Source organism: Phyllostomus discolor, chromosome 6 (genome assembly GCF_004126475.2).
Source record: "Phyllostomus discolor isolate MPI-MPIP mPhyDis1 chromosome 6, mPhyDis1.pri.v3, whole genome shotgun sequence".
NCBI lineage: Eukaryota > Metazoa > Chordata > Mammalia > Chiroptera > Phyllostomidae > Phyllostomus > Phyllostomus discolor.
In genome coordinates, this window is record NC_040908.2 from 48,208,691 (window position 1) to 48,234,963 (window position 26,273).

Consider the following 26,273-nt stretch of genomic DNA (forward strand, 5'->3'; position numbering starts at 1 on the left):
TTCTCCATTCTCTCTGCTCTACCAAAACATGTTTGTCAGGTCACAATGACTCAGGCCTCCATACCCAATCTACTAGCAGTATTTGATGCAGTCAGTCACTCCTGTCTCTGAACTACCCATTCCCCTGCCCCCCTTGCCTTGCAGAACACAGTAATCTCCCCACACCACTGGCCACACTTCTCAGTCTTTGCTAATTCCTCCTCCTCACTCACCTTCTGATCATCTGAGCACCTCGGGGCTCCGTGCTCAGATCGCTAATCCTGCTCATCCACTCTCACTCCCTTGGGATTCTCCTCGGGTCTTACATCTTAAATAGCCCATACATTGATGAATCCCATGTTGAACTCTCTTCAGCATGACTCCTCTGAACTCCAGCTGTCTACTTCACATGTCCCACTGGTCATCTACTAAGTTTCTCAAATTACCATGTCCAGAATCCAATTTCTGATGATTCCCCACCCACCTGCTCCTTCCACAGTCTTCCTTTTGTAAGCAGATGCCAACTCCTTCATTCCAGATGCTCAAGCCAAAAACAATGCAATCACCTTGGACTCCTTGAATGCTCCACATTCAATCCATCAGCAAATCCCACTGGTGCCATCTCCAGTACATAACAGAGTTGGACCACTTGTTCCATGGTTCCCCATCATCTGGGTTATTGCATCGGTCGCTAATGGCCTCCCTGCTTTTACCCTAGCTGCCAAATCTGTCTCAACACAATAGCCACGCACATTGGAACATGTCACCTCTCTATACAAATCCCTCCAATGATTTGCCAGCTTTCTCAGAATAGAGCTAAAAGCCCCTACAACAGCAACAAGCTAAAGTCTCTCATGATGAGGCTTTCACACCTCCCTGATCTCACACTGGTCCTTGAATATTCCCAGCACATGCGTGATCTTCCCATGGCAGGAACTCTATTCCCATGATAGATCTGTAACTGACTTCTCCACCTACTTCAAGTCTTGGCTTAAATGTAATCTGTTTTACCATCCTTATTCACCATATTTTAAATCACAGCTCCCTCCCAGCAATTATTACTCCACCTTCCTTGCTTTTTCTCCTTACCAACCAACACCATTGCATTTTACTCAGGTGTTTGTTTATTGTGTCTCCTTCCCCATGAGAACAGATATCTTTATCTTCTTTAACACTTTTGTCCCCAGTATTAGAGCATTGCCTGGCACATATTTGCAGTTCAGTAAATATCGATATTTGATGAATATGAATAACTAAATAGCAAAGGGATGGGTGATCTTTGGCTTCTAAATTTCCAAAAGTAGATGATATGCCATTAAAATAATGGGTTTAAAAGGATGTTTTGTCCAACTAGTTTTCCTGCCATATATAGATGATATGAAAATATATAGGAGGATAAAATTAAAAAAAGAAAATGTTCAGAGAGAGAAGAAGCTAGAAATTTATGATGGTTTCTGATAAGGCACCCACATACCCTGCTCTCCAGGTTAGCCCCAAGGCTATATGTGGAAGATATTCCCCTCCATAACTTTGGGGATCTCATAAATAGCAGCTGCTTAGAAGTTGCCAGAGGAATTAGGGCAGGAGGCACTTGGCGGAAGATGGCTGAGGGGTGTTGTGGGAAAGAGAGCCTAAGGCAGGCTCTGTTATGTCCTGCAAATCCCAGAGTTCATGAAAGAGCTGCCAGATTGTGCCATGATCTCCAGGAGAATGAGCCAGGGAAACCTGAAAGGGCCTTATGGCCAATATGACAAGACTGTGTGGTCTATGTCCTCAGAAATCAGTGAACCTACAGATAGATCCAGGGAGGACACATGCTGGTAACCAGGAGTCCCTCCCTGTGGACGTCCAGACATGCTGAAAGCCCAATCCAGAATTTAGCTGCCTCCCATGGGTAGGGACAAGGAGGAAAAGCCCCAAAGTGACCAAGAATATTAAATCGACACTGTTGAAGAATACCAGGACTTTTCCACCATCAGGAAAAGATATGAGTTGAACAGAAAGATTAGGTTACATTACAGAAAAATTATAGGTGTGACTTGAAAATATCATTCCCGCTATTTCCCTAATCCGATTTCTAATTAAGTTATCTTAAGCCCACTTCTACTTTTCCTCAGGAAGTCCAAGAATACGTTAGCATGCTATCATACGATAGCAATGAGCCCCACAGAAACAGAACAGCCCTTCCATGTCTTAACCTAGATGTGCCAAAGCCAACCAAGCCTCAGATGTTAGTGGAATCCCATAACCCAAAGCTCCAAGAGGGTCAGATGTTCTCTAATTCCAAGTGTGTTCTTGACCTCATTTTGCAATAGCTAGGCATCCAGTCTTGGACCATGGCAAGGAAAAAAAACAAATGCAAAAGGCTCAATTGTTGAAGTGTCATCTCAGGCTTTGGCAAAAAGTCTGACCATTAAAACTTTATTTTCCCATGTCCAAGGTTCAAGGCCCCTCATCATTCAGATGGCTAAGCAAAAAGTCCGATCAAGGCACGGACTGGCAGCCTCTCCAATTTCAGCTAAGAGCCAATGTTCAGTTCCTGAGCAACCAGAGCCATGCAACAAAGACATGCTTCTCCAGGCCTGATCCAGGCTAATGGGCACTCTAATCCCTCTGAAGACCCAAATCAGCACAGCACATTCCAAACATTTAATCTCCCGTTTTCATTCAGTGGGCCTAACACATTTCATAAATATGGGCAGCAGAACTGACAACAATAATCTAAGCCTGCCTTTCTGTGAAGTGAAGAAAGTGAAGGGAAGAGGTCATATCATTAATGTTCTCTCCCACCTAGTGACCACATGAATTAAAGAGAAAAGTTCCTGGCCAAATGCAGGTATCACCCAAGTTATAATGTTACACCTTGGGTCACCATATTGACCTACACACCCATCCCTAAAAAAGAAGTCCATTTTTTATTTATAGTTTTAAGCAGGCCTTCATTGCCTGTGTCAACCCAGAGGTAGACATGTAAACTGTGTGGAAAGTAATTTCTATCATAGCACAAATCATTATCATCAAGGTAGTAATGATATAACAACCCAACACTGGGGTTACTGTGAGGCCTTGAGTTGATGTCTGTGAAGACATTCTGTGGCCAGTACAATTTACAATGATAAATGTTCTTGTTGATATTGCCAATGTCATCAGTTTGATTCCCAGCACTGCTGCGCCACAGCTTGACATGTGCATAACTGAAAATAATATGATGATTCCTCTAATTGTTTCATAAATGTCCTAAAGCTTAAGAAACAGAGCTTGTTTGCTCATGCACACACTGATACAAACACAGACATAACATACAAATATTCATCCCTACGTGTAGATCATACAAAACTCCAGATATGCAGGCAACCCAATTTCAAACCTACCCCACCCCATGTATACTGAACCTCTCATGCCCCCCGAACCACAAAAACATATGCCCACAGCCAGCTACCATGTGGATTCAGCAGAACCCTACACACTCATAACAAAAATCACTTAATTATTTCCACAAGTGGAGCACTGGGCTTTCAACCTCTCGTTGACACTTTCTGCAGTCCTGCCCCATGTCTGTTGAAGGGGGATCATTGCTCTGCTTACTCTCACTTCAAGCTGGACCAGCAGAGGTAGGATGGAAGGGAAGACCTTTAACCAAAATGCTGAATGGCTTCCAAAAGGCCCAGTGAATAAATGTGCCTGAACTCTAGCAAAGTCAAGCAGATGGTGAGCAGAGAAGGGCCAATTTGACCATTGGCCTGGTCCAAATGGGGGACTCAAATGGAGTGGGGAAGCCTGTGGGGAATCCCAGCTTGCTGGCCCTTTCCCAACTCAGGAGCATAAAGTAGGTATATGGGTCCATGACTTGGTCCTCAGAGGACAGCATGACCACATGCCCCCCATAGAAAGCCCAGAAAAATAGAATCTATCCAATAGGTTGAGTGAAAGAAGACCCCATCAGAGTCTTCAGACTTAGGAAGAGAGCAATGAGACATCACTAATTCAGAATCTGAGATGATTCCAACAGGGCCCGGGCCAGAGCTTACCTTACCTTCATTCTGCTTGTGTAGACAGTTTTGCTTACCAAGAGTTCCAACAATCTACTTCAGAGAAAAACTATTTTTGAAGGCCTTCCCAGAACTGCAGAAGCATTCATCAAACTATAGACACTAATCTTAGCTATCTTAAATTCAATTTAAAAAGTATTTGGGGGGTGCCTACTATGTGCCAAAGTCAACCAACTTTCTAGTTACTGTGTGCATTTCCATACACAAAATTATATTACTTTTGAAATATTTTATATTTTGAACTTGCTGCTAATTTGGTCTTGTTTCCCCATGTCTCAGTGGATGTAAGAGAGATAAAGACACTGAGTAGGTTAGTAAGCTTCACTGAGCATCCTCAGGGGGACTTGTACTTAGCAGCAAGTTCCAAGCACTGTTTTGACCCAGGCTAGGGGGTAGAAGGGGACAGGGATGGTGACAGGACCAACAGGGGTAAAAAAGGCATTGAATTAGACCTCAGAGAGAACTTCTTGCACTGCAGAATCCAAGGAAAGCTGAGAATTTCCCTTGGGGAAGAGAACCTTTTTTCTCTGGATGGGAAAACAGGTCTCTTGTGGACCAAGGGAAAGACCTCTCAGGAAGAGGGGAGTTCGGTGCAGCGGAGGCGGAAGCAAGGATGGATGGTGGGAGGGGGCTGGGGCCTCCTCTTCCTTGATGAGGCCCTGGAGTTTGCCAGACAAGTTTCACCCTGGGCTGTCCCCCCTGCAGTGTGCATCCAGGGAGGAGGGGTGCACCCCCGAGGAGACCACAGGAATGCCAAGCAGGGGAAAGGCACCCTGAGCCAAGGGCTCCGGCAATGAGGATCCAATATCGGCGGGTGACTCCAGCCCCCGTAACAGGAGAGACCGTAAAGTATGTGCTCTGCTTCCCAACCAGCAAACACAGCAAATAACCAATTACTCCAAATAGCTAACAGATTTCGGCTCTGATTTCCCTCCCCTTGCCTCCCCTGTGCCTTTACTTGTCATTTGATGGGCGATTTGTATTTGCTCTGAGAAAATGAGAGAAGGAATGACTCACAAAGGAAGGTCCAGATCACACGCAGTGACAGGCATCAAACCTCCCTAATCAGAACTAATGGGAGTGGGGGGAGGCCAGGCTGCACTGGCAACACATCTGAACCAGCGATATTTTTAAAGAAGTATAGTTTTGTTCGTTTTAAGCACATACAGTAATTCTTGCTAAACCAATATTGCCAAATACACGTCCTTAAGAAACCTATTTTAAGGAGAAGGTAAATACCTTCCTAATTAAAACAATGATATATACAAACGTGCAGGTAAAACCACTGACGTTATTAAAATTAAGATACTCTCCCTCAAACTTCTGTGTTCAGAGGTGCAACCACGAGTTCTGAGACAAACTGCCATGGATGCCTTCTGGAAATGCTTCCTCACTTAGGAGCCACACCCTGTAATTGATTCCTTCGCTCAGAAAACCTTTGCTTCAAAGTCTTTGGATAAATTGTTGTCAGTACTCATGAGCTGTGCAATGAGGCATTCCCCCCAATTAAGGCAAATGGGTCTGTCCTTAGAGAATTAGACCATGAAATCAATGCATGGTTGTTCAAAGCAAAGAGAGGCAAAATCACCTCACTGGGGAAGAGTGGCTTCTACACTAAGCCTTAACCCTAAGCAAGTAGACTGTATTCATAAATCTAAAGAAATCTTAAAGAAAGAATATATCCGAGAAGAAAGGAATTGTCAGTCCTCGAAATAGAGGAAACTAGGAGTAAGGGTTCACTGTTGACAGTGGTTCACATCAGCACCATCAGGGTAGAAGGGAGACAGGCTTAGGGACTAAAGCCATCCTCACCTTTGAAGGCAGATGCAGTCACCCATCCCGGTCAGCTGCCACTAAATCTCCAATCACAGACTTCTCCCTCCTCATTTTGACTCCTCACTCATTTCTGATCACAATTTGGCTTCCCAGTTGCTAAGCCTACCAAGGGACCACAACTGGACCACACCCAAGGTCACATGCCCTAGGCAGAAGGACTTCTCACTGCAATCTCACAAACTGGCAACCTTGGTTTAGAGACTTGTGAAAGATGTAAAACTGACCCATCAGGTGTCTGCACCCACAAGGTTAAGGACCCATCCACAAAAACAAGACTGCAGGAACCTCCCTAAGAGAACACCCTTCCTGGTGTGCCTGTTGGGAGAGAGTCAGGTCTCCTTTATTTAAAAGATTCCTACGTAGGAGTCATAGGCAAGAACTGTGGCCCTGACCTAGCTAGCTAACACCAGATACCACAACAAACAGAAAACCAACTCTTTTTTTTTTAAAGATTTTATTTATTTATTTTTAGAGAGGGAAGGGAGGGAGGGAGGGGGAGAGAGAGAGAGAGAGAGAGAGAGGGAGAGACACAGGCACACACATCAATGTGCGGTTGCTGGGGGTTATGGCCTGCAACCCAGGCATGTACCCTGGCTGGGAATCGAACCTGGGACACTTTGGTTCCCAGCCCGCGCTCAATCCACTGAGCTATGCCAGCCAGGGCGAAAACCAACTCTTTAGCTCAACAGAAAAGACTCTGATCCTGCATCCCTTCTTCCTTCTCCACCCTGCTGGACTCCTAACTGGCCACGTAAAAATATAGCATCCTTTGACTGTTTCCTTCTTCCTTTTATCTGAGTTTGAGATTAGAAGGAGCCCCTGCACTGATGAACAAAAGCTATCTGAGCCCCCAGTACTTGAGAAGCAAGGACTCCCCTCTGTAAAGACAGACAGAAAGAAGAGATTAAGGTTCAAAACAAGGGGAGCAGTATGAAGATTAAGACAAGTGGTACAATAAAGAATTGAGTAAAAAGTAAACAAAACAAATGACTAATTTATGCACATAGGAATCTCAAGAGGATGCCACAGATAAGAAGTCAGATTTGTGGTCCTGAAGGAAATATAACCTGCATGAAGACAAACATGACTGTCAAACTTAAAACTATAATATTTGCAATAGCCAAGTGCTAGAAACAGCCTAATTGCCCATCAGTAAATGAGTGGGTCAAAAAACTGGTACACAGTGGAATACTAAGCAGCAGAAAGACAGAAGGAGCTCCTACTCTTGTAACAGCATGGATGGCACTGGAGAGCATTATGCTAAGTGATATAAGCCAGTTGGTTAAAGACAAATACCATATGATCTCACCTATAAGAGGAATCTAATGAAAAAAGAAACTAATGAACAAAATAGAATTAGAGACTTGGAAACGTGGAATAGACTAACAGTGGCCAGAGGGTAGGCAGGCAGAGGATAATGGTGGAAGGAAGGGGAAAAGACTAGTGAAAGAACATGTTTGAATGACCCACGGACATGAACAACAGTGTGGGGATTGACTGTGAGAGCAGGGGATGGGCTGGGCAGAGGGGGCAAAGGGGGGAAATTGGGACAACTGTAATAGAATAACAATTTTTTCAAAAGATATTGATTTCTTGCCCTGGCTGGCATAGCTCAGTGGATTGAGCGCAGGCTGCAAACAAGCATCACAGGTTCGATTCCCAGTCAGGGCACATGCCTGGGTTGCAGGCCACAGCCCCCAGCAACTGCACATTGATGTTTCTCTCTCTCTTTCTCCCTTCCTTCCCTCTCTAAAAATAAATAAAATCTAAAAAAAATTATACTGCAAAAATGATACTGCAAAAAATGATTCCAGCAAAATGACAATCTAGAGGACCAGAGGAACCCTCCAAGTAAAAATACCTAAATTAACAGGTATCTTCAAAATCCTTTTTGAATGAAAGACTCAGCTGATAGGAATGTAAAAAAAAAACTTTGGGACAAATAAGCAAAACTCCAGAGGAATAAGGAACCAAAATGCAAACTAACTGTGGGCCCCAAAAGCCCAAGGTGAACATTTAGTTTTAAGGGAATCTGGGTTTGTAGTATTTCCAGGCATCTGGTAAAAGTATGCACATACCCTCTCTGAAAGAATACGACTTTCATCCAGACCTCAAAGAACTCTCAGATAAAGTTCCAAGGAACATAAGTTCATGATCGAAAATGGTGAAACACACAAGGAACAAGGCACCATGAGCAAGAGTCAGCTAGAAACACCAACTGCAGATCAGACCTGCTAGCACAACAGAATTATCAAAATTAGGACTTTAAAGAAAAAAACTGTTTAAAAAATAAAAGGCATTAAAAATACGGCAAAGAAACAAGAGACTTTCCAAAATAAATAAGCAGATTTCAGGATGAAAAAGAAATTTTAAAGATAAAAAATATTAAGATTAGAAACTCAACAGGGTTAAATGGCTATTAAAAACAACTAAAGACCATGTGAACTAGGAGATATATCTTCAGAAATTAACCAGAGTGCAAGACAAAGATACAAGTAATATGAAAAAAGTTGAACTGACATGAAAAATATGGACAGCCCAACATAGATGTAAGCAGAGTTCCAGAAGGAAATAACAGAGAATGGGGACTATGTAATATTGGAAAAGATAATGATGGAGAATGTCTAGACCTAATTAAAAGAAAAACAAAAACAGCTTTAGGACAAGAGCACAATGGGAGCCAGGGACAGAGAAGCAACCCTTCCAAGTGCTGAAATACATGTCAGTGAAACCAGCATTTCCAAACTAAGGGTGAAATAAAAATATGAATGGACCCTCATTAAAGGAATTTCTATAAGCTTTGCCTCATAAATAAAAATGATGATGCTAGCCCTGGCAGGGGGGCTCAGTTGGTTGGAGCATCATCTTGTACACCAAAAGGTTACACAGTCAATCCCTTGTCAGGGCACATACCTAGGTTTTGGGCTCAATCCACAGTGGGGGCACATATGGGAGGCAACTGATCAATGTTTCTTTCTCTCTCTCTCCTTTCCTCTCTCTATGATCAATAAACATATCCTCAGGTGAGTGTTTAAAAAATAAATAATATGATACTAAGAGGAAAAAGTCTGATATATGAAAAGAAATAGTAACTGTGGGTTACTTTTTACTAGAAAAAATGATTGCTTAAAAGGTAAGACTTAAAATGTAGTTTATAAAAGTAAAACTAAAATATTGCACAACAATTTATAAATTGGTATGTGATTAGAGTAAAGCATTCTATGTTCCTTGTAATATTCTGGAGGAGGCTATAAATACCAATTAAACTTAGAGTTTGCTAAATTAAATAGGTACATTCAAGTTTGTATAATTATCACTGAAGGAACAGAAATGATATATAGTTTAAAAACATAACAGAGAAGAAAGAATGAAGGGAGAGAAATCTCTCAAGCCAAAAAGGGAAAAAAAAAGAGGAAAAAAGGGACAGAACTAATAGAGATACAAAAGGAGATAGCAAAAATAAATCCAAATATATAAATAAACACAATATATTAGACTTTTCAATTCACTAGTTAAGAGAACAATATTATCAGAATGCATTTTGAAAATCCACCCAATTGCCAGGCACTTAATACAGTCACAGAAAAATTGAAAGATAAAAGATAGGAAAAGGTGTACTAGAAAAATACTAGCTAAAACAAAGCTGGTATAGCTATATTAACATGAGACACAACAGACTTTAAGGCACAGTTCCTTAACAAAAATTATAAAGGGCAAAGGGGTGCGGGTTCACTACATATTGTTAAAAGATTCAATTCTCTAGGAAGATAGAAGTATTAAAAACTTGTTTGTGCTTAGCTACATGGCATCAAACATATAAAGAAAAAGTAGGCAGAGACCTAAGCAGAAACCAACAAAAATCACAGCAAGACAGAATATTTTCATATACCTCTTTCAAAAATTGATAAACCACACTCACACAAAAGTCAGAAAATAATAGGTGGACTAACACAATGAACAAGTCTGATCTAAATGGATATATTATATATAAAACACATTTGGAAAATACACCTTCCCTTCAAGTGTATACAGGAAAGTTACAAAAATTGACCTTATATGAGGCCATAAAGCAAGTGTCAAGAAACATCACACAAACCAAATTCCCTAAACCCTAGTACAGTTAGGCTGGAAGTCAGCAAGAACCAAGAATTTCAGAACTTCTAAAACATACTTTTAAACAATTCAGGTGTCAAAAAGAAACATAACAGAAATCAGAAAATACTCAAACTAGAAAATAATGAAAATACCATTTATCAAAACATGCAGGATGCATAAAGCAGTACTTAGAGGGAAGTTTATAGCCTTGAGTTTACATTTTTTGAAAAAAAAGATGTTTGAAAATCAATAAACTAGATATAGCATTTAAGATAAAAAATATAATAAACCTCACCAAAATAAAAGAAATAATTTTAAAAAGAAATTAATAAACTGGAAAATAAGGACATAATAGAAGATGAACAGAGCTAAAAATTGGCTCTCTGAAGAGACAAAAATATCTTAATTTCTGACACAAATAATAAAATATAACCTTAGGAATGAAAGGAGACGCAACTAGATTGAGGAAAAATTTTTCTGATAAAGTTAGAAAAATGTTATTCTAAAAATGCATCAATAATTTTCAGGGAAAAAATGGATGAACTCCTATAAAACATAAATCACTAGAAGTGACTCATATAGAAACAGAAAATCTCAAAGATCCTATAAAAATCTTTTAAATTTCATCTCTAGTTTAAAATATCCCTAAGAAGAATGCTAAGTCTAAACAGTTTACAAATGAATCCACTATTTATGTGAAAGATAATGCTCATCTTTTGTCATTCATTCAGAGACTAGAAACAAAGCAAATATACCCTAGGTATTTTTAAGATTAGTATTATTGAAATACCAAAAGCTTAAAAGGACAGTATAAAAATAAAAAAAGGAACTTCAGGCCATTATCACTCATAAAAATTGATGCAAAAAAAATACCTAAGGTAAATGTCTGCAACTGCATCCAGCAATAAATTTTAAAGGATAATATATCATGACCAGGATACATTATTTCAGAAATGCAAAGTTGTTTCAGCATTAAGTGTATATATAAACATGCATATATTTATATTTGTAAAAATATATAAGTATATATATTAAGGTAATTCACTACATTAACAGATTAAAAGAAGAAAATCATATGATCACCTCAACAGGTACAAAAAGAACATTCAATAAAATTTAATATCATTCATGATAAAAATCAAAACCTCTTTGCTAACTAGCAATCATTTAGCTTATAAATTTCATACTTGTGAAAAACAAAAGTATGCACTTTTAAATTAAGAGCAGATAATAAAACTCTCTATTATCAAGTTACATAGAATATTAAACTAGACTTCCAGCCAAGATCGAGGTGTAGGTAGACACACTGTGCTTCCTTGCACAACCAAGATAGGGACAACAATAATTTAGAAACAGAATAACAACCAAAACTGACAGAAAATTGGGCTGTATGGAAGTCAGACAACTAAGGAGTTAAAACAGACATGTTCATCCAGACCGGTAGGAGGAGTGGAGTCAGGCAGCTGGGCTGAGAGGGGTCACAGCACAAAGAGTGGTGGGACCAGGCACGCAAGACCACAGTAGGCAGACCCTGGATGCCAGGTGGCAACCAGCAGACCCAGCAAGGCTGCAATTGTAAAGCAAGGCACTGCGTGCAACCCAGGGTCCCAGCGCCGGGAAATAGAGCCTTGGGACACTGATTGAAAACACCTGTGAGTGTTGAGGTGCCAGGGAGAGACTCCCAGGCTCACAAGAGAGTTGGCTGGCGGGACCCACAGGGTCCTAGAATATGTATAAGTCCACCCACACAGGAATTAGCACCAGAAAGGCCCAGTTTGCTTGGGGAAAGCGACAGAAGGGACTGAAGACCCTCAGAGAGCAGAGCAAGTGCCATTGTTCCCTCTCAGACCCCGCCCCCACATACAGTGTCGGAGACAGGCCACTGGGTTGCCCTGCCCTGGTGAACACCTAAGGCTCTGCCCCTCGTATGTAACAGGCATGACAAGACAAAAAAATAAATAAAAGGGCCCAAACAGAAGAACACATCAAAGCTCCACAGCAAATACAACTAAGCGACCAAGAGATAGCCAATTTATCAAATGCATAGTTCAAAGCACTGGTGATCAGGATGCTCACAGAATTGGTTGAATTTGGTTGCAACTTAGATGAAAAAATAAAGGCTACACTAAGTGAAATGAAGGAAAATGTACAGGGAACCAATAGTGATGGGAAGAAAACTGGGACTCATATCAATGGAGTGGACCAGAAGGGAGAAAGAAGCAACCAAACAGAAAAGAATGAAGAAACAAAAATTTTAAAAAAAATGAGGAGAGGCTTAGGAACCTTCAGGACATCTTTAAACATTCCAACATCTGAATTACAAGGGTACCAGAAGGGGAAGAGGAAGAGCAACAAGTGGAAAAGTTATTTGAACAAATAATAAAGGAGAGCTTCCCCAATCTGGTAAAGGAAATAGACTTCCAGGAAGTCCAGGAAGCTCAGAGAGTCCCAAAGAAGTTGTACCCAAGGAGGAACACACCAAGGCACATCATAATTACATTAGCCAAGGTAAAAAGGAAGGAGAGAACCCTAGAAGCAGCAAGAGATAAGGAGACAGTAACCTACAAAGGAGTTCCCAACAGACTGTCAGCTGATTTCTCAAAAGAGACCTTGCAGGCAAGAAGGGGCTGGAAAGAAGTATTCCAAGTCATGAAAGACAAGGACCTCCATCCAAGATTGTTCTATCCAGCAAAGCTTTCATCTAGAATGGAAGGGCAGATAAAGTACTTCCCAGAAAACGTCAAGTTCAAGGAGTTCATCATCACCAAGCCCTTATTTTATGAAATGTTAAAGGGACTTACCTAAGAAAAAGAAGATGAAAAACATGTATAGTAAAATGACAGCAAACTCACAATTATTAACAACCACACCAAAAACAAAAACAAAAAGAAACTAAGCAAACAACTAGAACAGAAACATAACCACAGAAATGGAGATTGCATTGAGGATTAGCAACAGGGGAGTGGGAAGAGGAGAGAGGGGGAAAAGGTACAGAGAATAAGTAGCAGAGATGGTAGGTAGAAAATAGACAGGAGGAGGACAAGAATAGTATGGGAAATGTAGAAGCTAAAGAACTTATAACACATGGACATGAACTAAAGAGGGGGAATGTGGGTGGGAGAGGGTATGCAGGGTAGAGGGGAGTGAAGGGGGGAAATGGGACAATGGTAATAGCATAATCAATAAAATATATGTAAAAAAAGGGAAAACATGAACATTAAAGTAAAGGTCCCAGCCAGTACAATAATACAAGAAAAATAAATAACAAAAAAGAAAAAGAAATAAAAAGTACACAGAAGAATCAAAACTGTGATTAATCACAAATTGTATGATTTACTATACACACACACACACAAAAACACACACACACAGAAGAATCCTCAAATCAGTACAATTAACAGGCAAGTTCCACAAAGTTTCTGGATATAACACCAGCATTCAAGAATTAATTTCATGTATATATGAGCAAAAAAATTAATTAGAAAAGTACCTTAAAAACCCCAAGTGAAAATAACACTAAAGCATAAACTAGCTAGAACTAAATCTAATAAAAGCAGTACCAGATTTTTGGAGAAAATTATAAATGTTTATTGAAAGACGTTAAAAAAATCTAAATAAATGTAGAGCTGTATTATGTTCATGGTTAAAAGACAACACTATAAAAATATTGGCTCTCCCCAAACTGATCCAGAAATTCACTGTAATTCAATAACAAATCATAACAACTTTTTAAAAGAAATTGACAAGCTGATTCCAAAGCTGAGGAGGAAAAGCAAAGGGCAAGAATAATAATAACACTCCTGAAAATGAACAAGGTGAACCATTTCCTTTACCAGATATCAAGGCTCATTATCCTTCAATAATAGTATAAATAAGACAGTGCAATATTAGTGCAAGGAAAGACAGAGAGACCAGTGAATGGAATAGAGAGCCCACGAACAGACCCACACTTAAACAGAAACCTGATACGTGACACAGCCATTCATTTATGGATCAATGAAAGAGGATAGGTCATTCTATAATCCAATGACATGAGTTCACTAGTTATCTACCTGAGAAAAAGAGAAAAATCTGATCTCTACTTCACACTTTACATACACATGCACATGCATCAATTCAGAGGGATTAAGGCCTTATGTGTGAAAAGCAAAACTCTAGAATTTTTAGAAAAAATATGCACAAACATGTCTTTTCAAAAAAAATGGTTGAAGCAACAGAGAGAGAGAGAGAGAGAGATGAAATGATAGCCCAAGACACCCAAAATATACATAATAGGAATTTCACAGGAAGAGATCTTAAAAATTACTTGAGCCTAGAATTTATAGGAATTAACCTAATGGTATTTTCAAATAGCTGGTTATTTGGATGAAAAACAACTATAAAATAGAAAAAGGGCTATTAAGCCTAATAATAAAGATAAAAAACACATATCTACAAAATTAGGAATGAGGGAAAAAACAGAACAGATACTGAAGTATCTTTTTGTTGTTTTAATAATATGTACTAATAGGTAATATCTGGGAACACCTAAGTCACCAAATTGACTAAAAAGTGGAAAGTGACCAAGAGTCCCCTCCCGATGGGTGCTGGGCCCAATTTTACAAAGGAATACAGGGTCAAAGCATCGTATGCAGTTACAGAAGATATGCATTCCTGAAAATCTTTTATAATTCAAAACTCATATAACACTGTTTTCCAGAAAAGATAATGGGTATCTTATTAACCAGCTAAACCATAAATACAATTCACCTGCCACCACCTTAAATTACTTAACTGTTAATAATATAAAATTTTAAATCAACTTTCATTTTTAAATGTAAATTGATTTATATTATTACATATTTTATACATAAGCAAGACTATTAAAATATTTATATCATGTAGTTCCAACTTGCACCATTCAAATTCATAAAAAGTGGCACAAATATATTTAACTCTTAAAGAAATAATTCTGATATCATAGAGAATGTTCAAGAGCACAGAAAATGAGAGTATACCATAAAAAAAGTTTATGAAACTATTATAACCCTGATATCAAAACCTAGAAAGATAACCTAAAAGTAATCTTTATTAATAGAGATGCAAAAATCCTAAATAACTAATAGCAAATCTAACTCAATGATATACTTTAGAAGTTCTAGTTACCAATTTCCCCTTAACCAGAATTAACTAACACTCTCCACTCTCTTGACTGACAATCTGACTGTGGCCCAGAGTCAGCTGAAAACCTGCAGCTAACCTAGAACGGCCACTGCAGCTCCAAGTGGATGAGCTGTGTGTTGACCAGAGTCAGCTGTGCTTGTTCTTAAACTCATTTTATGCCAGCTGTACTAATATGGTCATTATTAGATCAATGCAAAATTACAAAAATACATAAAATTTGAATTTAAAAAGAAAGGGCATTTTATCTATGAAAACTAATTTAATGCTGCTGGGGGTTTTTTTAATGTTGGAAGTTAAAGATGTGCAAGATAACAAAAAAGGTGGGAGGAGGGGACCTGAAACCTTAAAAGGGCTCCACACAAATTTCTGGCAGGTATTCTTAAGATCTCATCAAACTTCAATAGGACCTAAAGAAAAAACCATAGGTAATACACCGTGGGCGTGGTTTGCACCCAAAGAATGATGGGACACTCAAATGGCAAGTCCAAGAGACCTTAGCACATGTCGAATAATTGAACACTGAAGATGCATGGATAAGACTAGAAATAAATAATTTATGGTACATAACATATGACATTTAATGAGTCTGTGTTTAATCAGCTGTTTCCATTGGTCAACCATCTTCCTTTCTTAAGTGACTGAATAAGAGGACTTCAGTTGCAGTTACCCTCAGACCCTAACCAGCGGACCTGTTTGGGTTTACTCCAGGAATGCAGGGCAGTTACTACATTCTAACTAACGGAACCATGGAAAACACAACAATTGACTTGATAAATGCCAAATACCACTTGATAAAATTAAACTCCCATACCAATTTTTAAGTTATTAATAAACTAATAATAAAGGACACAACCTTGACAAAATCAAGAATATCTACCTGAAACTACCAATCATTATCATAATTAATGAAAAACTGGTAGAGGCCTTCTCATTAGAATCAGTAACTAAATAAGTTTGCTCACTAACATCTCAATTACTGAATGTTATTTTGGAAAAATGAGTAAGGTATAAATATGAGAAAAAAGTGACATATTTATTATTGTTTAAAGAAAACAATCTTACCTAACTGGAAAACCCAAAGGAATTAGTTAATAACTGCCAGAACTAATAAAGGAGCTTAATAAAGAGTATGTTTCAAAGTAAATATACAAAAATATCATTTTCCTATATTCTAGCAATAACCAGTTAGACAAAGTCATAAGAAGAGAAGATATTCCAGTTAGACAGCAACAATGGCTATGAGAAGTACCTATGAATAAACTTAACAAAAAATGGGCTGGACCTATACAAAGTAAATTAAAAATCACCCCTCTGAGGTACATAAAATAAGACAATAGTAAAAATTAGAAAATTAAATGTCCAACGATAAGGGCAATAGTTAAAACCTTATGGAGGCCCCTATAATGAAATGTTATGCCACCCAATTTTAAAATATATAAAGATATGGAAAAACATTCATAATATATTTTAAGTAAAAGAAATGCAGATTATAAAAAAGTACAAAATGATTCCATTTTGTAAAAAAAAAGCACACATGCATAAACTTTATCTAAAAATGTGGGCATATCACAATCTTAACAGGCTTATCTCCAACTGGCAGGAATACAAGTATTTTTAACTTTCTGCCTGACACTTTTTTGTGTTTCCTATATTCTCTACAACAGATAAATCAGAAAAAATCTTAAATATAGATTGTCTTCTCCTAAAAGCCCATAAAACACAGAATACAGCAATGCCCCCCCTTAGCTCCATGAATGGAGTTGAGCTTTGGTAGTTGCTATCTCTCTGCCTCCTCTACAGGTCAGGGGCTGCTCCCCTCCACCCTACACTTGGGATTTCACGAATGTGAGTGAAGGCCAGACACCAAAGTCCTCTTCCTGGAGGGACCCCCGATCCATACAGATGACATGTGGAAATCAGCACAGGTGGCAGAAGCAGCCCCGCTGGGAACTGCAGGAGCTGACCTGGGCACCGGCAGACCTCTCAGAATCTGCTGGGGACCGCCAGGGCTCCTCAGTCACACACGCCCTTCATGCCTCCAGGAGGGACAGAGCAAGTCAACCTGCCATTGCCCCCAGAGGTTTCTCGTGTCCCATGTCGCAGCAGTCAGAGTCTAATTTAGAGACTTCCCTGTTTCCACTGGCCCATGCAACCCCGACCATCCCCTCCACCCCCAGTCCTCATGCAAGTAAACAGGATTAAGGAAAATCCCAGCATGCACCAACAGATAATTCAGGGATGTTTCTGTGAATCTTCCTTTAGCTTTCTCCCCACCGGCTTCATCACAGCCCAGGACAAGTAACTGTTTTCTGCTGGGACTCAGGAAATAAGTCCTTTTTTCCCCTCTACTTCCCTCTCCTCATCCCTTCCCCCTCCCAGCCCCCCCAAGGAAATCAAGGAACCCACAAATAGGTAAACAATACATACATGAGGACTGGATGGAGAAGATGTCATGTTAGTGGGGGCCGAACCCGACAGACCATCTGCAAGCTACAAATTAAACACGCTGGTTAGCAACAGGTTTAGAGAAACCACTTCAGGAAAGGCTGGACAGCCCCGAGGAAGTGTTGCTCTCCGACCAGACGCCTTCTGCTCTCCCTCCAGGGAGGCAGTGCAAGTTGTGGGAGGAACATGTGCTTTGGAGTTGAACAAGCCTGGTGCCAAATCCTGGCCCCATTGCTTTACCAGCTGCATGACCTTGGCCAACCCCCTGACCTCTGAGTCAGCATCCTCATCAGTCGCACCTTACACAGCAACAGTAAATGAGGACAAGATACAGACCATGCACACCTAGAACAGGTAAGGTACATGGAAGGGGTGCAGCCGATCCCTGCATCTCACCTGCTTTCTCACTGCTTGGCACCATTGACCCAGTGCCACTCTCTCATGCCCCGCCTCCTTTTAAACTTCCCCACCATCCCTGTGGTTTCTTCTAACAGCTGAGCTACACCAGCCCCTGCTTGGGCCCTGTTCCTAACCTAGCACAGGTTTCTGGGTCTTCTTTCCTCAAGGTCAAGAACAAGGGCACCATGTGGCTTTCCCAAAATCCTATATAAGGGTGGATCTAAGTTTTATGGTCCAGCATGCCTCCTATACTACAGAAAGTTTTCCACATTCTTTTCTGACATCAGATCCTTGCCTGCCATCTTCTGGGACTGTGAATCGATGTTTTATAGGGTAGGTTTCTAGGCCACAGGGTCCAGAGGGCCTCAGAGTAAGGACTGGAAGTAGGCGACTTTTTCAGAGGCCATGACAATAGTCCCAGAGATGGGGCTGTCTGTGGATAAATACTAGTCTAAATGGCCAAGACCAGGAGATGCCTTCCAGGTGGGGAGAGGCGGGGCTGGCAAGTGCAAAGAAATAGAGGGAGAAAGAAGCACAAGACATTTAAGGGAGAGGGAATCATTCAGGGCTAAGGACACAGCTAGAGAGGTGGGAGACCAGCTGAACCCAGGGCTCCCAGGGTTAGACCCCTCTCTTCCTTTGAACCTGAGCAGGGAGCTCTGGAATGTCCACAGGAGGCCATGCCCCAAGCCGTTCTCCTTTCCTGGGCAGGAAGAGCCGGGGACACATGCTCACTTGAGGATCAGGAAGGGCTCAGGAATACCCAGATGATGATGCCCGGAAGGACCGGGAACTACAGACCCACTACTGCTCTGTGGAGGGGATCATTGAGGGAATCCTCGCCTCCCCTAAACTAGCCCTCAGGGCTGGTCCGAGCCAGAGCTGGGCAAGAAGACAGAAAGGCCAGTGGGCACCCAGCCAGGCCACTGGATTGCTCTGGGGGCTGGCCACATGTTGGTGGGTGTGGTATGACCCCCAGAACAGACCAGCTGAACTCCATGTGAAACCCCCAGTTGCCCAGAGACCGGCTGAGCCAAGCAGCAGCCCCACCCCTCCTATTCTCATCCTGAACCTCACCGAAGCCTTACTGTTATTTTTAATGCAGTTCGTTTTTAGAAAGGTGAGAGGGAAACCGGCAGTTCACCCGAGCAAGAGGGAGAGAAAATAAAGCTAAACATAGTGCTCCAAAGATCTGGTCCAGCTTCCGAAATTACACGTTCCCCTTTGGGACTCGGGCATAATTTGCTGCTCTGGTTCTGGGAGCACATTTCCACCTTCACGGCGTCCCAAAGACTATAACCGGAGCAGCCAGCTCAAAATTAGCCCAAGCTGGGGAGGCAGGGAGCAGCCAGACCTGGCACCCCACCCACCCCATCCCACAGCCGTGGGGAACAGGTCTGCAGGCCTTGGGAAGCCTCCTCCACACTAGCCTGGGTTTCCTCCACACCCCAAGCCCATCACACGCTCACACGGCTCCACTACGAAGCATTTGCCCAGCCACTCTGCCCACCCGGAAAGGCTTCCTCTCCTTTCTGCTGTTCCAACCCCACCCCCTCAGAGCAGCTTTCCTGATTGCTTTAGCCACACTGACCTCCAAGGACCAAGAGTCCAAGATCTCGGTGTCCTGGCTAATAAAACATTTCACCACTTTGACGTCACTCTGAGCATCTCATTTTAAATCGGCTACATGTCCCTCATCTGTCTCCCCACCAGACTGGAAATGTCCCCAGTGCCCTCCTGCTCTTTATCCCTCCTCAACACACACATATTCCCCACCCCCAGAAGTTATCCTTCTCTGCAGACTTAAAAAGGAGACCCTGTACCCAGGGTGGTCTCTCAGAATGATAAGCAAGTGTCACCCTTCACCCCGGGGACTCCAGGGGCATCTAGTGCATAGAAAGGGGGGTGGTGACAAGTGAGTGGACAGGGGGCTTCAAGACTCTCTAAGAAATGGGGGGAGCAGCACTCTGTGTTCCTGCACACCGCAAACACCGAGAACTAGCTCAATGAAAAAGCAGCTTAGTACACAAAGCCCCCAATTTCGTTTTAAAGACAGAAACAGAGTCCAACTCAGAGTCAGAGACAGAATCAGAGACAGAAAGAGAAGCCCAGGGAAAGGCAAGGATAGAGAGCGACCTGTTGGCTGCAGTTCATTCAGATCGTGTTCTTGGCTCACGGCAATGCATGCCTATTGTTCATTTTTCTATATTCTCCAACTTTTACATAACGAATGTATATTTGTAGTCAGAGAAAAATGAATAACAAATCCATTTTTAAGGCAAAGCACTAGATAGAATGAAAGACCTCCATGCCCCCTCTCTGAGGATATGCCCAGACCCACCCTCAGAAAGTGAGAGGTCAAGGTCACAATTCCTGCAACACCACCACTGAGGCTAGATACACTCTCTAGAATTTGCTCACACACCGGCTCCCAGCCTCTCCCCACCTCTCACACACATTCACATGCATGCACCACACATACACAGATAAAGGCCACCAGCAGGCTACAATTCTAAAATCTACACAGAGGACAGCCACACAGACCATGAATAAACTGTGGAGTTAACCTGCGTGAGCCAACTCATCCCAGCCCTCATTGCCATGGAGAAAAGTCTCCAAGGTCAGGCACCCACCCCAAGGGACTGTCCTCACCCCCAGAGGCAGATGCTGATCTATGAGCCCTGGAAGGCAGAGTAGAGAGATCTGCCTTACACATACGTTTCGGGTCTTCTCTAGAATTGGCCACTCTTGATAGAAACCAAAACATTTCTAGAACCTTGAGAAACATTCTACCATGTCAGTACAATGACCTAAGTAAGCATCAGGAAAATCTGAGGTGATATTTTCTAACATGAGGCAGGCTCATCCCAAGAACTGGGTGGATGATAGTGAGAAGGTTCATCATCAGAGAAGGTGCAACTGAGGAAGGTGCAACTGAAGGAATGAGACTAAAGCCAGATCTGGCAAGAGCATGTCTGAAGTTGGGAAGGAGCCCTCAGCTGGGTCCACAGTGGGACCTGGTGAGCAGAGAAGCAGGGGCCACGTCACAGGAAGAATGAAACAGGCTGCCAAGAAACATGGGCTGAACAAACGGGAGCCAGGAGAAATCCAAATGCTGCCAGACTTCTTGTCCCTCCACTCCCCAGAGGCCAGGGCTACCATTCAGTCTGCACCAGGGGAATGGGGAAGGGATGAGAACCCAGCCAGAATTATCTAGCAAAGCATTTGCAAGGGCTCTTGCAAAAACCACTGCCTCCTGGATCAGCCTCAGAATGCCTGGTTCTCCCAAGTGCCAGGGGATGCGCAGGAAGGCAGAGTAAGTAAAAGATTTCCTGGACCAGCCAAACCTAACCAATGCATCTCAGAGGAAAATACTATACAAAATCAGTTTTCCCCAAATCCCCCATCAGTCCCCATTAGGGCAGGGCTTCCTAGACATGAGGACTGGTTTCCGTGCTGGCCTCGGGCTTCTTGAGAATAGGGTTTTGTCTCCTCCATCAGACAGGGAGATCAGTGAGGGCAGACTCCAAGCCTCCTCCATCAGAGCAGATGGATCTCACATCCTCCTTCTTCCTGCCCACCTCTGAGACCCTGTGAGCCTGTCCCCATGTAGGCGCACATCCAGGAACCTAGATCTTAGCTCCCCACCCCCTGCCTGGCCAGTAGCTCTAGCCAGAGGGGCTGTGTGCTCCCACAAAAGTGGATAGAACTGCTCTGGCTCAGACCCCTGCCCCAGTTCACTGATGTGAACATCCGAAGGATGTCCAGACTGGGCCTCCTCACCGTCTGCCTCTGGCTGTGCTTGTAGCCAGCAGGACCCAAAATAGTCCCTCCCCCTGGGAGTCTGCTTCCCTGCACAGACGCAGACAGCCCACTGAGGGGGTGGAAAGCAGGAGCCAGGATCAGGCAGACTGGAGTTTGAGGCTAATTATCTGCCTAATTCAGCTACAAACACCTACCCAGGCCAGAAAGCACTAGCATCCAGTGCTTTGTAGGGCCATCTGAAATTTTCACTTGGGTTTCCCAATCAAGTAAAGTTCCTTCTTAGACCCCCTGCAAAGAGTAGGCAGGTCATCTTATCCCTCCATCTGTCCATCCACCCACGCATCCATCAATCCAGGCAGACTTCATTGAACACCTCCTGCTAAAACAGGCCCTCTGCTGGGCATTAAGGACACAAAGAGGATTGTGCCCCATACTGCCCTGAGCCTCGTCTAGGGAAGATGCTGCCAATTACAGAGACAAGCAGGACCTAAGGCAAGTGCAATGACTAAGATAGAGACAAGCCTTGCAGGAAAAGTGGGGGAGCCAGGGAAGAATCCTGAAAGGAGGTGACCACGACTAAGGTGAGCCTCAAAGAATGACCAGGAGTTGCCAGAAGTGTCCCTAGCAGAAAGGATGATGGGGCAGAGCTCTGAAGAGCCACAGACATGGGAGAAATGGAGAGCTTGCGACTTCTGAGGACTCTCAAACTCAGTGAAACTATGCAACAGTGTCCAACCTTTTGACATCTCTGCCACACTGGAAGAAGATCTGTCTTGGGCCACACATCAAAGACATTGTGACACGTAATCACAAAAAAATCTCATAATGTTTTAAGTAAATTTACGATTTTGTGTTGGGCCGCATTCACAGCCATCCCAGGCTGGAGGTTGGACACCCCTGCTAGAGCAACACCTCTTGTTTTGGCAGCAGGGAGGCCCAGGGCTAAACACGATACATTCCCTGGAAGTGAAATGATGAGCAAATGAGAAAGAAGCAAATATATCAGCCCTAAATGACAGAGAGAAGCCCCCATAAACACACCTCCAGGGACAGCTTTGAGGATCCTGCGCGCCAACACCCAAGTTTGCTCATATGCTCTCAATGCTGTTATTTGATTGAGGTTCTATAGAAAACAAAACCCTCTGAAGCCCTGCACCATCCCTGGGTGAATAAACAGACTGTGGGCCTGAGGACGCAAGCACTGTCTACAAAGACTGGGAGGCTCTGCTGTGAGCAGCACCATACAAAGCTGAGAGGAAGGTGTCAACACAGAACAGATGGCTAGTTTGAGGCCTGTGCTTGCTGTGAGGCCACTCTCCATTTCCCCTGGATGGTCTCAGGCCTACAGCACCCAGAGTACTCCCTCTTCAGTAAGAGATACCACAGACCTACTGCCATGCTGTTTGCCATAGTGTCTGACTTACCAGCAGGCCCTATGCTGCTGAGCGCATAGCAAGAAATGCCTATGACCTGTGCAGGGTCGGATACCCTTGGAATAAGGCCCCTCTCCTGCCCTTCTCCCTTCCCTTTCCTGGAGGTGAAGGGATGGAGGAGGTAGAGAGACTATTGGCTTGGATGGAGACCCCTCCTTTTGAACTGCATCCAAGTGCCAGCGAGCACAAGTCCAGAGGGTCCTGGCTGGGGTTAGACTCTAGGACTGGAGCTCCCTAGTAAGTACCCAGCCACTCCCACCCAATCTACCTTCTGTCTCATTTGTTCCTCCCACCCACCTGGATTTCCTGGGCAATCTCCAGGGGAGAGCCCTCAACATGGCCCTCAAGGTAGTGGGGCCATTTTTCTCACATGTTTTGGGGGAAATGATCAGGTCTTACCCAGAAAACCACAAACAGCCTCCTCCCAACCAGACTAAAAGCTACCATCTAGGCTCCTCCATCTGTACAGTGTCCAGCCAAGGCACAGAGGGAGATCTCTTGTAGAGGCCACATGATATGGAAGGGAGAGCAGGAGGAGTGGGAGAGACAAGGAAGGGGGTGGGGGAGCCATCAGGGCCAGCACCTGGTGGGAACCAGTGTACCTCCCTGGGGACCCAGCACCATCCTACCTGGAGGGGGATGAGGGGCTCCTTGTCGTCAATGTCAATGAGCACATCCTCTCCGGGACTGAGTAAGCTCACATCATCTGTAGGAGAGAGCAGTGTCCAGGCCTGAGAGGGGGCTCCCTCAGGAATCTCATCCTTCCTCAGCCACAAGTCTCGGTTGGTCAACTGTGAGACAAAACCCGCCAGTCTCTCCACACTTTTCAATCCATGTCTTTCTCTTCCTCCCACCCAATTCTTCCCTCACCCATCTCTGCCTCCCCCACCTTCCTTTGCATTCCCTGTCTCCTCAATTCTCTCTCTTCCTCTTTCCCCATTTCTCTCCTCCCTCCTCATGCTATTGAATCCCAGCATCTCTCTCCCTCCCTCAACTCTTAACCATTACCCTCCACTTTAGTCCTCGCCTCTGAGCCCCCACAGGTGTGGACACATGTACCTGCTACCTGTGTGCACAGCCAAGATCCAAGCTATGCCCCGAGGAAGTCAAGGTCCTTACCCTTCCTGTCAGCTGAGCAGAAACCTCCTCTCATCCAGGTCCCAGTAAGGGGATGGCTTCAGACACATCTCCATGGCAAGTCCCACCTGCCCTGAGCCTCCTCTGCCCCAGCCCTCCCCATCAACAGCCGCTCCACCTACCTGGGCCACCCTGTGGGGATGGACTCTCCTCTGAGTAGGGATCACACAGGAAGCTCTCCAGGGAGCGGATGGTACACTGGCCCACCACAGGCCGGCGGCCAAACTGGCGGTTATCAATGACCTTGACCACAATAGGAGGACAGTAGAGCTGCTCCCTGGGCAGCATCTGGGAAGAGGAGGAGGGAAGCTCTGAGCAGCGGTCTAAACCCATCTCTGGGAGGTCTCAGAGAGAGGAGGGATGGTCCCTTCTTCACAGGACAAGCCCAAGGAGAGAGAATGACTACATACCTACAGATAACCTCCAGTGGCCATAACTCCAAGAGCTGGCCAGGGAAGTAGAAACACACACCTTTTCCTCCTGCCTCTTGAACACTGTACAGGGAGGCTATTGCTTTTCCCCCACAGCTGTACCTTCCAAACACATCCCAAAGTGATGTGCTCAGCCCAAAGTGAAAGCAAGTCTCCTTTCCCTGAACCCTCACTGGCTAGGAGGGGAAGAGTGGAGAAGTTGGCCCAGGACTCAACATTTCTTGCAGACAGTCCCCCCCAAGTGGATACTCAAGAGTTGGCTTACAGACCCAGATTCTTCTCCCCACCCCACCTCCCCAGCCCCAAAAGCACTTTGAACACAACTTGAAATAATTTATGTGCTCTCCTTCGGTGGCAGGTTTGGCTCGGCCAAGAGAAGGCTCCTGTTGACAGCCACTGGGCCTGGAATTTCTATAGTGCTTTCATCTTGCAAACCATGTTCCTTTCCTCGAGCTTGCCTTACTCTGGTCACTAGGCCCAGGCAGCCCAGGGAGCTGGAGAAGACTGGGGGCCTGAGGACAGTGGGGTGAGCCCATCGGTGGAGGCCCCAGTGGGGAGCCCAGAGTTGGGGTAGGTTTGAAGGAATCATGGAAGACCAGAGCCCCAGTGGCCCCTGAGGGGAGCTTTGGGGGTAGAGACCTGCCCTAAAAGGGGAAAAAGCCATCAGTGATGGGTCCTTGGGACTCTGCAGACTCGGGATCTGGGCAGGAGGACGCAAGCTGGCCCCATCCATGTGGCTTATAGGCCTCACCTCTTCCAGTGAGGACAGCGGGAGCACTGCCTCCCCATTTTCACAGACAGTAAGGTGGGAGAGGAGCCATGGCCCACACAGGTTCCCACAGGGTGTCTGACCAAACCCCCAAACTGCTTGGGGTTATGAGGAGGTTCTAGCTAGCAGGACACTGGGAGGGGACAGGATGGGGGGTGGGCTCACCACTTCCATGAAGAGGGTGCAGATGTCAAAGTTGGGGTTTTTCCGGAGGTTCTTGATGACACAAGATTGTACCATCTCACCCCCGCACTCCACCACGAGGCTGGGGGAGGAGACACTGGCCAGCTGGTAACTCTTCATGTTCCGCAGGCCCCACGCCAGGATCTGGGGACAGAGAATGGGGGAAGCAGCTGGAAAGGCCCCAGGCCCCAGGGAAGGCTGGGCAAAGAAGAGGAAGGTCCAGGCTGCCCTCCGACCACCCACGCTGGAGCCAGGCTCACCTCGATGGCAGTGCGCTGGAGAACTGGCTTGATGTTCTGGGGGACCATGTAGATGTTGGCCTCCCTCTGGGGTGGTGGGTAGGGCAGGTCTGTGTCATCCGACTGCAGGGGATGTCCGGCAGAACAGAGACAAAGGTGGGAGAAAGGCCAAGGCAGAGAGACAAGAAAGGAGGGCAGATGGAACAGAAAGGGCGTGCACGAGAGACAGAGACAGAGAAGCAAGGACACCCAAGGGGGCAAATGGGCAGGCAGAGATGAGAGAGCTGTGTCAGCGTTTCTGGGCACCATCTTCTCGGTGCTACAATTCAAGCACCGAGACCCAGGGCTCA

The 26,273-nt window shown here is 44.1% G+C and overlaps 1 protein-coding gene across 21 annotated transcripts in view; it reads right to left on the reverse strand.

Moving 5' to 3' along the window:
* DYSF (dysferlin) overlaps window positions 1-26,273 on the reverse strand; it is a 202,106-nt gene that overhangs the window by 36,856 nt on the left and 138,977 nt on the right. For 12 of the 21 annotated variants that reach the window (XM_028514757.2, XM_028514753.2, XM_036028085.1 and 9 more), the window contains 5 exons: window positions 25,945-26,046; window positions 25,667-25,828; window positions 24,424-24,589; window positions 23,794-23,870; window positions 17,550-17,612 (listed from right to left, as the gene is read on the reverse strand). In XM_028514757.2, the coding sequence (XP_028370558.1) occupies window positions 17,550-17,612; window positions 23,794-23,870; window positions 24,424-24,589; window positions 25,667-25,828; window positions 25,945-26,046 (570 nt within the window). The remainder of the gene's footprint in view (window positions 1-17,549; window positions 17,613-23,793; window positions 23,871-24,423; window positions 24,590-25,666; window positions 25,829-25,944; window positions 26,047-26,273) is intronic. The other 9 variants (XM_028514759.2, XM_028514755.2, XM_028514751.2 and 6 more) reach the window with 1 other exon arrangement.